Genomic DNA, 13,207 nt, shown 5'->3' on the forward strand with positions numbered 1-13,207 from the left:
ACACGCACCTCAGTAAGGTTCACAAGATCCCCATTGACAAGCGCAGCCAATTCAAACTTCTCACACAAACATACAAAGCAATATACCATAAAGGACCAGAGTACCTGAACAGTCGCGTACACCTTTACCAACCCACCAGACACCTACATACTGTTTCACTCTCACACACCCCCCCCCCCCCCTCATCTGCAAAAGCAAACTGGAGTTCTCTCACTTACATATCACCCAAGACATGGAATAACCTCCCTCAAGACATCAGAGCCTCTTCCTCACTTGAGTTCCGCAAGAAACTTAAGACCTGGCTCTTCATAAGCACCATAGGACTACACACCTACACACCTTGCCCAAGAGCCTGGATACCCTCTCGAGTGATTAGTGCACTGTACAAATCAATATAACATATTCTGAAAATCAAACCCCTTGAAATTATGCAAGAACATCATTCACACTGTTTGTGCCTGCACTGAGCCTTCTCCATGTAAAATATTGTACCATCATCTTCCTAAAGAATTTCAACAACTCAATCAAAAATGTTCTTGTACACTCACAGTTGGCTAAGTTATACAAACAAATCTGCAGGAGTCCTTCCAGAGGCCAATATTCACAAACTAATGGACTCAGGATACTCTAATATAAACAACTTTAGATCGAAATTTCGACTGGATAAAATCAGCTAATTTGGTGGACTTGCCACAGTCAGAAGAGGGAGGGGGAGGGAGGGGGGAGTGTGAAGGTTCACAAGCAAAATGCAATCTAATTATTAAAGAAAATGTTTTGCACTGCCTGTGCCACTCTGGAAGTACAAGTAATTCTCCTCTCCAAAAATGGTAGGCGTTAAGGGGCCGATTACGATTTTGGCGGGTAGGATACTCCATCACAAATGTGATGGATATCCCGTCCGCCAAATTACAAGTTCCATAGAATATAATAGAATTGTAATTTGGCGGACGGGATAACCATCACGTTTGTGATGGAGTAACCCTGTCCGTCAAGATTGTAATCAGGCCCCAAGTGTGTTTCCACAGTAGAGTGGGAAGGGAAAATTCCCATTAATTCTATGGCAGGACGGAGGCTCCGATTATGCTTTCTCAATTCCTTTACTGAAACAGCAGCCAATCAGCACAGTAAAGAAAAAACCCAGACTACATTACCCATAACCCTGGGTAACCATAGAGTCCACTTAAGTATAAATAAGGAGATAGAGGTTACAACTTCCTCTTTCTTTGCTGCTTCGCAGCCAGTTAAGTGCTTTTTGCATTACTCTTACATTATTGTGGCGTATTTGACTTACCGCTTTGTTTGCTTGATTATTACTGTCAATTGCTTAACGAATTCATTGTTGTAACGCTGTGTGCGCGTTTCTGCCTTCTATTCCGGCGCTTTGTGGTGCGGCTTAATTGGTTTACCGGCTTCTGTGCCGTGTTTGGGGAGCGTGTGCGGCACCTCCCGACTTGAATATTATTCTATTTCAAGTTTTTTGTGGAGCGGGAGCGGAGCTGGAAGGACGCGCGTTTCTCGCGCACCCTTCCTATCTGGCAGCGGCTGTTCGCGCATGCGCAACGGCTTTGTTTACACGTCCTGTCAGGCGTGTAGGTTTGAGACGCCGTCTTTGCCTCGGCTTCGACGGAGAGACTGCTGGTTACAGCGCGCCCATAATTTGCTGCCTCTTGAGCTCCCTTACGCCCTCTGACAGGTTCAGAGTTGGGGGGTTGTACAAATATTGAATAGGCTTTGCCTAGAGTGGGAAAAAAATCGCATTAATTGTTTATTATTAATGGTGCAAGTCTGCTCCCTCCACATTTAATTATTTACTTATTTTTTCACGGGCTTTTTTCCTGTGTTGCTCAAAAGACTTGCGCTAGGGGTACCACTCCCCCAAAATTTGGCTATTTGGCTAGTAAATTTACTTTAACCTTCATTGGGCATTTATTGGAAGACATCGTCGCCATGGCAGAATACTACGATGATGAAGGTTACGAATATTATGAGGAGGAGGAGACCTCGGCATCATTTGATGGCTTTATGGGTCAAGCGCTTTGTCAAGCAATTGCGCCACTGAAAAAACACCTTGCAGATTATGCTGCGCAGCAAGGATGGGTGCCTCCTTCCTCTGGGCGTTCCAAAAAGTCGCCAAAAACTCCACAAACCACCCATTTTGCTAAACTTGCTAAAACCCTTTCTGCTACTTCGGCAAAGAAGCGCAAAGTGTCCACTCGTTGAGATCCTCCTTCCGATACGGATGAGGGTACATCCTCTTCTTCTTCCTCCGAGCCTATTAAGCCTCCCCCCTCCAAGAAATCGCAGAAAGAACATTATGTCGATGCACCTACATCTCCGCAATTGTTAACATTCAACCTCTCTGACATTATCCACCCACACTCTTCTTCTTGGTTGCCTTCCCCCGAGGTGGCTCGATACATAGAATCCCACATCCGTCATCCATTTGACAAGGATGTGAGGGCGCGTTTGCGCTCCGAGTGCCCACGACCAGATCTGGCAGACAAGCTAGCATCCACCCCTGATGTTGACCCTACTATGGTCACTTACATGCGGAAGTACTCCAAAGACCCTACCAAGGGTTTGGATAGGTCTTGGCGGACGTGCCAAGATAAACTTTTAGATCTCTTGGGCCCACTCACTAAAATTCTGGACTTGGGATATCAAGCTAAGGAGTCTGGCACCCTTATTGACCCAGATGAGCTGGTCGGTTGGTCTCAACAGGCTGTCTGTTTGCTTGGAAACGCCAACTGTGCCTTATCCACTGAGCGCCGTCGCTCCATCTTAATGAAGCTTGATCCAAGACTTACGGATTTGGCCTCCTCAGAGTCGGGCCCTCTGGCCCAAGGTTTACTATTCGGCTCTCCTTTTCTGAAGGAGCTTACAAATTTTGTTTCCACCTTCAGCGGCCTTGACAAGGCCCAATCGAATTTGAGACGGGCATTCCGCCCGGTTTTTGGCAGGGCCGGATGAAGGGGACGTTCGTCCGGCCGTGGTTCCGACAATAATCCCCAGCGAGGGAACAAGTCCCAACGTGGTGGACAACAATACTCCTCCAACAAGTCATCTTTCTACCCCTCTAAGAGAAGCAGAGGGCAATATGGCAAAGGTGGATACTCCGGAAGTCAAGGAGGACGTCAGGATTCTTCCCCATCAGGTGAGCTTGATTCTCGCTTCAACTGTAATTTGGGGGGGCAGGATTCAATTTTTTCTACACAATTGGCGTTTGATCTCAAACGATGCCTGGATACTGGAGACGGTGCAAGGGTACAAAATAGAATTTTACTCTCACCCTCACCAAAATCTTCGGCCTCGCCCCCTTGCTTTTTCCCGACAAGACCAGGAGTTCATCTCCGCGGAAATCTCTTCTCTTTTGACCAAAGGAGCCATCGTTCTCACGTCTCCACATCCCCAGGGCTTCGTCAGCAATGTTTTTCTCGTGGAGAAAAAAGGGGGAGGATCTCGTTTGGTCCTCAACTTGAAAGAATTCAACGGCGGCGTGGTTTACCGCCACTTCAAGATGGAGGGCATTCATCTTCTGCGAGACCCTCTTCAGGAAGGCGATTGGATGGTTCGACTGGACCTAAAAGATGCTTAGCTTGTTCTAATCACCCCTCTTTGGAGGGTTCAAGCGTGGTTTCCAGTTCTTCTGGAGATGAGCTGCTCGACGCCGCTTCTACTTCCTCACATGTGGAACCTGCTGTTGGATCCTCTTCGCGATCCTCACCCCCTGGTGCTGTCAGGCCAACTCTTTCTGGTGGCATGGAGAATTTCGGGGGACGCTGGAAAGTCCAAGGCTTATCGGGAGACGCTACCAGATTTATCAATGAGGCTTGGGCACCCAACACACGCAAGCGTTATGCATCAAGTTGGAAGCGCTGGTGTGATTGGTGCTCACAGCGGTCGGTGGATCCTGTTTCAGCGGATCTCGCTTTAATCGTTAATTTTCTGGCATCTCTAGCATCCTCTGGGCTAGTTTACAGAACAGTTAATAACTTTCGTTCTGCTATTTCTGCAGGCCATGTGCCTGTTGATGGTAAACCAGCGGGAGAACATCCCTTGATATCTAAATTGTTACGGGGCGTCCGGATGGTAAAACCTCCTTGTCCCAAATATGTTGCCCTTTGGGATGTCTCAGTTGTTTTGCGTTTTCTGTCAGCCTGGCCTTCTAACTCTCTCTTGACGCGCAAACAACTTTCAGCCAAGCTAACTATGCTTTTGTGTTTGGTCTCTTGCAAAAGAGTATCTGATGTGCGTGCTTTGGATCTCGCTGGTCGTTTTTTCTCCCCTGAAGGTGTTACCTTTGTTATTTCAAGAAGGACTAAGTGTAATACGTCCTCCGTTTCTTACCCTTCTTTTCCCCACAACCCTCAATTGTGTGTAGTCCAATGTATTAAAGATTACGAGGTAAGCACTGCACCTTTTAGGCATGATTTACAGGGACAATTGCTTATTGCTTTGCAGAAACCTTTCAAGCCGGTGACTCCGGCAACATTGGCACGTTAGTTACGTTGGCTCATGCAGGAAGCGGGCATTGACACTTCTCTGTTTGGTGCTCGTTCTGCTAGAGGAGCCATGGCTTCTAAAGCTTTTTCCATGGGTGCCAGCCTTCAGGACATCATGAAGGCTGCTGATTGGTCATCTGAGTCTGTGTTCAAGACCTTTTATTTTAAACCTATTGTTGATGTTGCATCTGTTGTGGTGGCTGGGCTTTAAACAAGCATAATCGGAGCCTCCGTCCTGCCATAGAATAGAAAATTTGCTAACATTCGTGCCAAGAATTTTCAATTCTATTAAGGACAGGAGGCGAGGATTATCCCACCCTTGTACATTAATTTTGATGAATTGTTCTTGTACATTTCTGCTGCATCATGATACTATTTGTGCATATACTGTTTCCCGCCCTGTTGTGGTTTCTATTTTTCCGTTTTGGGGAATAGTCTTTACGGCTTTGTTCTTACTCCTTTCAGGCTCCGACCTTAAATGAGAGGTGTTCCGAATTTATCCTGTTGGTTGGTCTTCTGCTGTTCCTTTGGATCTGGGAGGTTCCAGTATCTTCTGCCTGATGATGACCTCTCCGTTGGACGACTTGGCCTCTGGAACTTACTGTTGAACTTTTTACTTACTGAACTTTTTACTTACTGTTATTGACAAAGAAAGAGGAAGTTGTAACCTCTATCTCCTTATTTATACTTATGTGGACTCTATGGTTACCCAGGGTTATGGGTAATGTAGTATGGGTTTTTTCTTTACTGTGCTGATTGGCTGCTGTTTCAGTAAAGGAATTGAGAAAGCATAATCCTCGCCTCCTGTCCTTAATAGAATTGAAAATTCTTGGCACGAATGTTAGCAAATTTTCTATTCATGGAAATGTGGGGAAGAAGAGGCTTTACACCATGAAAAATATTCTCCTGATAGAGACCAAAAAAAATAAAGTGGAAATTTATGTACAGGCATACTTATGGAAATTAATCAACTGTGTTAGACTTCCATCGGGAAAGAAGTCTTCTACATGTCTCTGGAAAATGTGCTTCCCCTGCCTTGGGCTGATCTCAAAGGAAGTCACCTAAACGTTTCTAGATCCCTACCTCAGGAAAAATAATACAACTATGCATGCCCACTGAGGATCTTCCTGTTTACATGGATTGAGACCCTAGAGCTTACCTTTGAGTTCAATGGGCCATGCATTTACCCTCTCTTCCCAGGTGGTGGTAGACTGACAGTGGTGGCAGCCTTATATCTATAGTCAGGGTATCTCTGTATTCTAAGAAGGGTGGGCTACAAGCTACCCCTCTGATCAAGTCTCTGCAGTCTAACATGCCTGTGGTCGTGTTGCCTTTGCCTCCCTGACTTGCGTTTGAGATCCTGTGGGTGTACTGCAGAAGGATGGCGAGTTGAGCAATTGTGTGTAATAGGAGTGGCTCTGCTGGAAATTCCAGCTCCCCGTGCTCCTCCCTATTCCTTGGAAAAGCCTGGTGGTCTGGGGGTAGATACTCGCTCTTATATGTGTTTAGCTGCATTAACTCTGCTAGGCGGGGCCCTTTCTGTTGGGTGGTGGTCAGGCTGCCCCTGGTCTAGAGTTAATTAAAATTCCTCTCTGGGCAGTAGCCCGAGCTGGTACGAGGTAAGACAGTAGGGCATCCTTTGCATGTTTTGGACACGTAGTGAACATGGCACAAAAGTGCCTCAGGTTTGGAGGGGCACCTAGGATTCAAAAGTAGCAGACCTTCTGATTGTATCAGCCTATCAATCAGAGGGGGAAAAGTCTGGCCTTAGCGATCAGTTGGGGTTTAAGATTGGTCTATGATTCTGAAGAGGTGACCCTACACAGGATTCATCTGAGGAAGCCATTTATGGCCCAAGTGTAAAGGCAAGATAAGAGGCTAGCTCACTGCGTCTCTACACACCCCTGGAAGGGGTTAACTTGAGGATGTTTTTTCTGTGATGGATGGATTATGCTGCAAAGGAGTTTGCTAGTTTGACAAAAAGCTGCAGCATCGCCCAGAGAACCAGCTGTTACTGTGATGCTTGTGGAGCTGGTGCTTGAAACAAGGAAATTGGAGACCACTGCTCAAGATAAGGAAGCTTGCAGCACATCAATAGAGGGAGACACGGATGCTTGATCCCCGGTCTTTCATGTGAGATTACATTGCCCAGACCCCTCCCCTGTGTTGTGGGAGATTGTGTGGAACTTCCAGTTACAATCTGTAGCTGGCTAAGGGTGTCCGGTGGTTCAGGCCCCCACCTTTCTTTTTGTGACATCTGGGGGTCTCAGAGTGTACTGGTACTCTGGCCAGTCACTACCTTCCTACAGCTAGTCAGTGGCTACTGGACTAGTTGACTCCAGTAAACTGTGCCAAGACATCGGTCACCTGTGATCAGATCCCTGATGCCATTTGTGCCGTGTCCTCGCTAAGGATGGGAGGCCACTTCTGTTTCTTTGGGTGGCGGGTTATGGGGTTGATCAAGAACATTTGACTTAACATCATATGCTGAAACTATATCATTTTAATACAACAATTGGTATCATTGTTCTAGTGAATGACAGCAACCCTGCGCAACATAGTCTGTAATAAGTAATGCCAATTGTGTGTCTAGGTGTTAAGTGTGTTTTTATGGTGCCTGGCGTCAAGCGCTATAATACTGTTTGGGGTCAGAATTCTGGCCCAGATGGTTGTAGAGACATCTGGTTTCACTCTTTATCCTAGTTTAATGTGTAGTATAGGTCTCTTTGTGCCTATTAAAGTACTTTTCTTTTATAAAAGTAAAGCACTGACTAGACTGATTTTATCTGCTGGTAGTACGGTGTGCACTGTATTCTGAACGTATAACCCCACCGCACCTCCTTGAGTAAGCCTTAAACTGTTCTTTCTCGCCGCCCTGAGAGAGTCAAGTGCTGGAGAGGAGTACTTGGTTATCTAGTTTTGGGTCCACTGGCACTAAGGTGCCAGGACACCAGCGGAGAACACTCCGGTTGATGCGATTGGAGCACCGTAACCCCAGAGTGCCCTGGTGCCCAGGAAGCAAAGTCTACCAACTTCCATTACTACTTCTGGGTATTTTTGTGAACCTCTACATGTTGAAAGCTACTTTAATTATAAGTGAATGTATTATCCTATAAACAGTATATTTCCTACTTTTAGAACAACGCTTTTTTAATTTGCCCACCCTGATGTCTGCATTACGAGACGAGTCAGAAGATAGTTACATGTGGGTGGAAATGATTCAGAAACTGATATTTTGAGGAGCAAGTGGACAACAGACTGAAAACAGGAATATTGCAAATCTATTTATTTAACACACCACTTGTAAGCAGTTATGTGAAGCGAGGCGAACCATTTCAAAGCGTGGAATTCTTTTTTTATTTTTTAAAACAACCCAATTATTGGGTTTGGCTTCAACAATTGAAAGTCATGTTTTATATTTGAATTAGTAAACTTTAGAAAGTGAGGAAAATACTTGAACACACACCAATTTAAAATGAATTCAGCTACGAAAAATAATAGAATGTCCTTCATCTTTCGCCAGTTTCTCACATCGCTTTCCCCACCAGCACTCAAAATGACCAACGCTGATAAATGCGGTCATGTGTTTCCATCCCAGTCGGCCTGGATGCTTTCCCCTTTCCCATCACGTTAAAAACCTCAACCTGCCGCGCAAACAAGATGGATGATATGGTGAAATACTTCCAGTGCCAGTTACAACAGACCCTCATTAATTCTTCTAACCACCAAACACAACCACGTAGTATTTCAGAGTGCGTTGTGGTTCCAATGTCGATTCAATTGCATGTCCTAACAAAAAAAAAACACCCTATCCGTTTGAGTTCAGATCCCATAAGAAATACGTAATCAACACAACGAATGCAGTGGGTACAATTACTAAAAGTGCTTTTCTTTAGGAAGTAAATTACAAAATAGTAGCCCACGCAATTGTCAGTGGAAGCTTCTACAACGAAAATCCCGTTAGGATTCCTGAAGAGTTGATGGAGAAAATCCAACAAACCACAATTATGGGTTTCCTGTTCCAACGAACTTTAGGGATTCCCAACAGAAGCCATTACTAAGTTACAAGAAAAGAAATCGAGCAAAAAAATGAGTAGAAATCAACACAGCTAAGGAGGCCGGGGGGAGAGAGCTCCATAAAGCCCACCACTGGCCCCGCTCCAGAGGCCGCTCTCCAGGGGTGTGCGCATACCACGGGATAATTTGTCCAAACGTCAAATGCAATTGCTAAAAAACCCTTCCTTGCCCCCGAATCCCAAACATCTGTAACAAATACTTGTTTTGAAGGAACTTTACGTTGGCGACATTTGACCTCGTGCTGCATGCGCAGCAAAATTCACGTTTCAAATTGCAAGGAGGCAGGAAATCTGATCATACAAGCAGTAGCCGCGTGCACGGTCCAATACAGAATGTTAGTTCTGGGTTGCAGGCTCGTGTGTTGCACATCTTTTTCCTGCTGCCGCCTTAATTAAGCATAATTGGCATCTTCTGAACCGTGTTTCTTCTGAGACATCTGGCCTTGAAACATCCACATCCTCATTCACAAAAATACTTAGAGTCTGCATATTTTGCTAATATGGAAAGCTTTATGGGAGGTATAACCAGGTCCAGGTTTTCTCTCCCCAAAATACGAGTTCTCCAAATTCCCCTGATAGGAAAATTTGCTTTGCAGCTCATTTATATATTACACATAATAAATCTTACCCGTGTTTATGTGGATGCAATTATGACATTTGGGAATACTGCTCCCAAATGACAAGAAGCAAGCAAGATTAGGAGAGGCTAGTAGCTATCACGTGGCAATATTTTCAGGAGAGCAATTCATTCAATTTGCCTATTTCTGTTGAAGACCTTTCTCCTTATATAGCAGCAAAGGGCATATCAAGCAAGAACGAGCCTGCCAAATCCTGCAAAAACTATTTTAATCTGGCAACTCCTCCAATCGGAAACTGAAGTGTTACACAGTAAGCAATGTTCGAGGATGGAACAACACTTTGCTCTAAATGTGGAACACACATCACATTTCTGAGGTTTATCACATGGACAGAGCCCACAATATAATCTTCGATGGTCACATGGTGCAGAGCTACAACACTGAGCTCTGTTGCATTGTCGATGCATTTAAATATCCCTTTATAACCCCGACAAGGGGCTGAAGCACTTTGAGGAGGGGTAGGATGTGCTTGGCGGACAGAGTGTGGGTTTGTAGTTAGCTTGAGTGGTGTGCGGGTGACCAGAGGTATGCTCTTATTCGGTTTATATCACTGAGCCTCTGTTTAGTGGAGTGAAACAGAGTGATACATAGGACAACTAAGCTTATAAGGCATTTGGGTTTGCCTGGAAGTGTGTGAAAAGCAGCGGAACATACTCAAGGAAGTTGTTCTGGTGTTGAATGTGTGTTGGTGGAGAGTCTGTCTGCTTGTTGGCGCAGTCCGTTGTCTTCTTGGAAAGAACATGATTTTTAATGCCTTCCTAAATTTCTGGTGGTCTTGACTATTTCGTGTCTTAGTGTCTTGGGAGAGGGTTCCGTAATTTAGTTGCTTGTATGGAGGAGGGCAATAGCACAGTTGCTTCTCGTGGGTAAGAACCCACAAGGGTGTCAAACTAGAATGCAGAGTTCCGTTCAGATTCTTTGTTTCACGTAGATAAAGGCTCGCCTCTTGCAACTGATGTCTGTGGAGGCTTTAAATGCCTTGAAAGCAGAGAGCCTGGAAGTCAGTGGAGTTCTTGGTAGGCTGGTGGCATGTAGGTAAAGAGGTAAAAGTTGGTTTGCTGCCACATATAGGATTCTTTGCAGTCTTCAAGGAGCAGGAACAGGGCCTATAGAAGCGATATGACAAGGATAATGATAGCTCGCAGCTTCTGTGGGAAGTTATATGGTTCGGAAAATGCAATAAGTAGTTTGCAAGAAGTAGAAAATGCTTTTTGTGTAGTGGTTCTCTTTGGGGGATGAGTGATAGGCTAAGGTCTAAGGTCGCTCTAAGGTTTGTCACTTCAGTTGAAGCCACTAACAGTGGACAGGGTTCCTGTGGCCAGACACTTGTTGGCTCATAGTTATTCCATTGCCTGTAAGTTATGTTCTTGGTTTTAGATTAGCTATATTTTAGGTAGCTGCTCAGCATCCATTGGTCGACACATCAGACATAGTCGTTTAAGTCAGGGCCGGAGGCCAGGTATGTTGAGATTTCCAACTTTAGGCTGCTCTGAGTATAATCACATAATTGTAAGTGCATGGCTGCTAGTGGGTCAAGTAGAGTCAGTAAAAGAAGGCCCTGTCAAGTGTTACTAATCTATTTCCAAGAATCTATTGCCTGCCTCCTCCAAGTCTTTAACAACAACTACAGACTGCACGTTTAATTCTACTATTTTTTACACCTTGGCTGCTTGAGATATTCCCCTGCTGTGCTGAAGGTCAATAGAAACGGGTGTGGTCATGACGAGCTCAGCTCGTCATCAGCACACTCCTTCCATGCTCATAACGAGCTGAGCTCGTCATGAGTATGGAAGGAGTTAAGTAAAATCCAAATGAAAAATTGTCAACTAATGCTCATGAACTGTCTAGAAAAAACCAGTGAAAAAACAACGGGAAACATCACTTACAACGCAACTTTTACCACGCAGTGCTTTTACATCGCAACTTTTACAACGCAAACCATTATAACGCATTGCGCTTGGGGGCGCTCTAGGATAGGGAATTGATTTAATTTACTATCCAACACCTTCCCTACTATCCACGGGGACTGGAGTTGGAATAGTAAATTAAACTATTCACTATCCAGCACCCCAAAGCGCTATGCGTTGTAAAGGCATGCGTTGTAAAACTTGCGATGTAAAAGCATGTGTGGTAAAAGCATACGTTGTAATGTCATACATCCAAAAACACAGTTTTGTATCACGCTTGCACACTGAATTAACTTAGGTTCATCTGTTGTTGCGTGCTTTGGGGTGTACTCTCCGTCATGGAGTACTGATATACAAAAGGATAGCGTGGCCCTTGGTTGGGTGACGTCCCCCAGTCACAGCTAGATCCCAATAGAAGGGTAAATGTGCTCGCATGTAGTCTCTGATTGATAGCCCTTTTTGAAAGATAAAGTAATTGTCTGACGTTTTGTTCCTTATTACGATGTGATGTGGACTCTGTTGTATCCTCATTAATCAAAGCATAAATGCCTATAGATGTACCTAGGAAACAGTGATTATTTGGTTTATGAACTGTAATTATTTCACCCCATAGGCACTCTGATGTATCCTAATACGTGATTACATTTTTTTGATTCATAGAACCCAGTCCCTGATGAAGGCTAACCATTAGCCGAAATGCATTGGATGATTATTTTCTGGGTATAAGGCTGGAAGCCATGAATATATTTATGAACAACATTGTAAACAATATGATAAAAAATAAAAGATTCTGGAACATGGAATTTTGAATGGATCCAGAGGATTTATTTATTTGTTCTGAACAGTGAAGAATTCTACAACCCTTCTATTGGGATCTAGCTGTGACTGGGGGACGTCACCCAACAAAGGGCCACGCTATCCTTTTATACATCCAAAAACAACATATCAAAGAAGCTGACTTAGATACAAAATTGGCCCTGCAACCTCTGCGGACCCCTACTCACCCAAAGGCCTTTGTACATCTACTAGGAGGCCATCACAAGTTACATTTTAGGAGCATCTGGGCAAATGTTTCAAGAGGGCCTCTTTTTGCATTAACACCACTGAGTACACCATGACTTTGTATACCTACACGGGGAACTCTGGTAATGAATTATACTCACACTGGGAAAACTTGAACTTCAGACAGACAATATTCAAATACTAAACACAGACAGGTGCTGACATTAAAAAAAAGTGCCACCGTGCTTCAATAACCAGCCATTTAAGTACCAGATTTCCTTTTCGAAATGAAACCTTATTAGCACAGTTCTCTTTCTTACCTGAGCCCCATCCTTCAGTTTCAAGATACACTCCATTGTATTAATGGTGATGACGACTGGCTCAGATCCTAGTTTAGTCCATGGTACGTGGATCCGTAGTTCATGTATATGTCCACTTAGAAACGTAAATGGCAACTTCAGCTCCTGAGGGACAGAAACATCAGCATGAGAAACAAAATATTAAAAGAACTGGTCAGCCCTACATCTGTGGAAGTAGCGTGCTCTACCTTCTTCAGAAGTTATCAGAGTCCAAGTACCACAAGTAAGTACGACTGAGACTCGTTTAGCAATCAAGATGCAAGGCTGAATTTTGCTTCATTGAAAGACTGATTTGAGAGTGTGGAAACAGGCATGTGTATTCATGTCAACAGGCATTTGACAGGGTCAAATGGAATCATTTTTTCTATTTAGTGCCCAGGATCAAATGGAATCCTTTTTGTTGTATCATGCCATAATGTCAGACAATTTAATATACACTACAATAACAATTTATCAAAAGCTAACCTTTTTACAATAAAAAATGTTTAAATGAATAAACACAGTGTGAAAAATCAATCCAACAAGTCTAAACAGGGGTAACAGAACAAAATGACCTTTTCACTTATAAGGCAGATAACTACAGAAATGAGCACCAGCAACATTTATCTGAATTTATCAAATTGATTTAAGACCCAATTTAGAATTTGGGGGTCAGTGTACTCCATGGAAAACACAATGGAGTTAGTTCCCTGTCCACCAAACCCTTGGTCCGCCTACCTCCTA

General features: G+C 44.1%; 1 protein-coding gene across 7 annotated transcripts in view; it reads right to left on the reverse strand.

Annotated features, from left to right (window-relative positions):
* VPS13B (vacuolar protein sorting 13 homolog B) overlaps nucleotides 1–13,207 on the reverse strand; it is a 3,181,000-nt gene that overhangs the window by 3,096,365 nt on the left and 71,428 nt on the right. For all 7 annotated transcript variants that reach the window (XM_078686964.1, XM_078686965.1, XM_078686963.1 and 4 more), the window contains exon 3: nucleotides 12,446–12,589. In XM_078686964.1, the coding sequence (XP_078543090.1) occupies nucleotides 12,446–12,589 (144 nt within the window). The remainder of the gene's footprint in view (nucleotides 1–12,445; nucleotides 12,590–13,207) is intronic.

Source organism: Lissotriton helveticus, chromosome 4_1, assembly GCF_964261635.1.
Source record: "Lissotriton helveticus chromosome 4_1, aLisHel1.1, whole genome shotgun sequence".
NCBI lineage: Eukaryota > Metazoa > Chordata > Amphibia > Caudata > Salamandridae > Lissotriton > Lissotriton helveticus.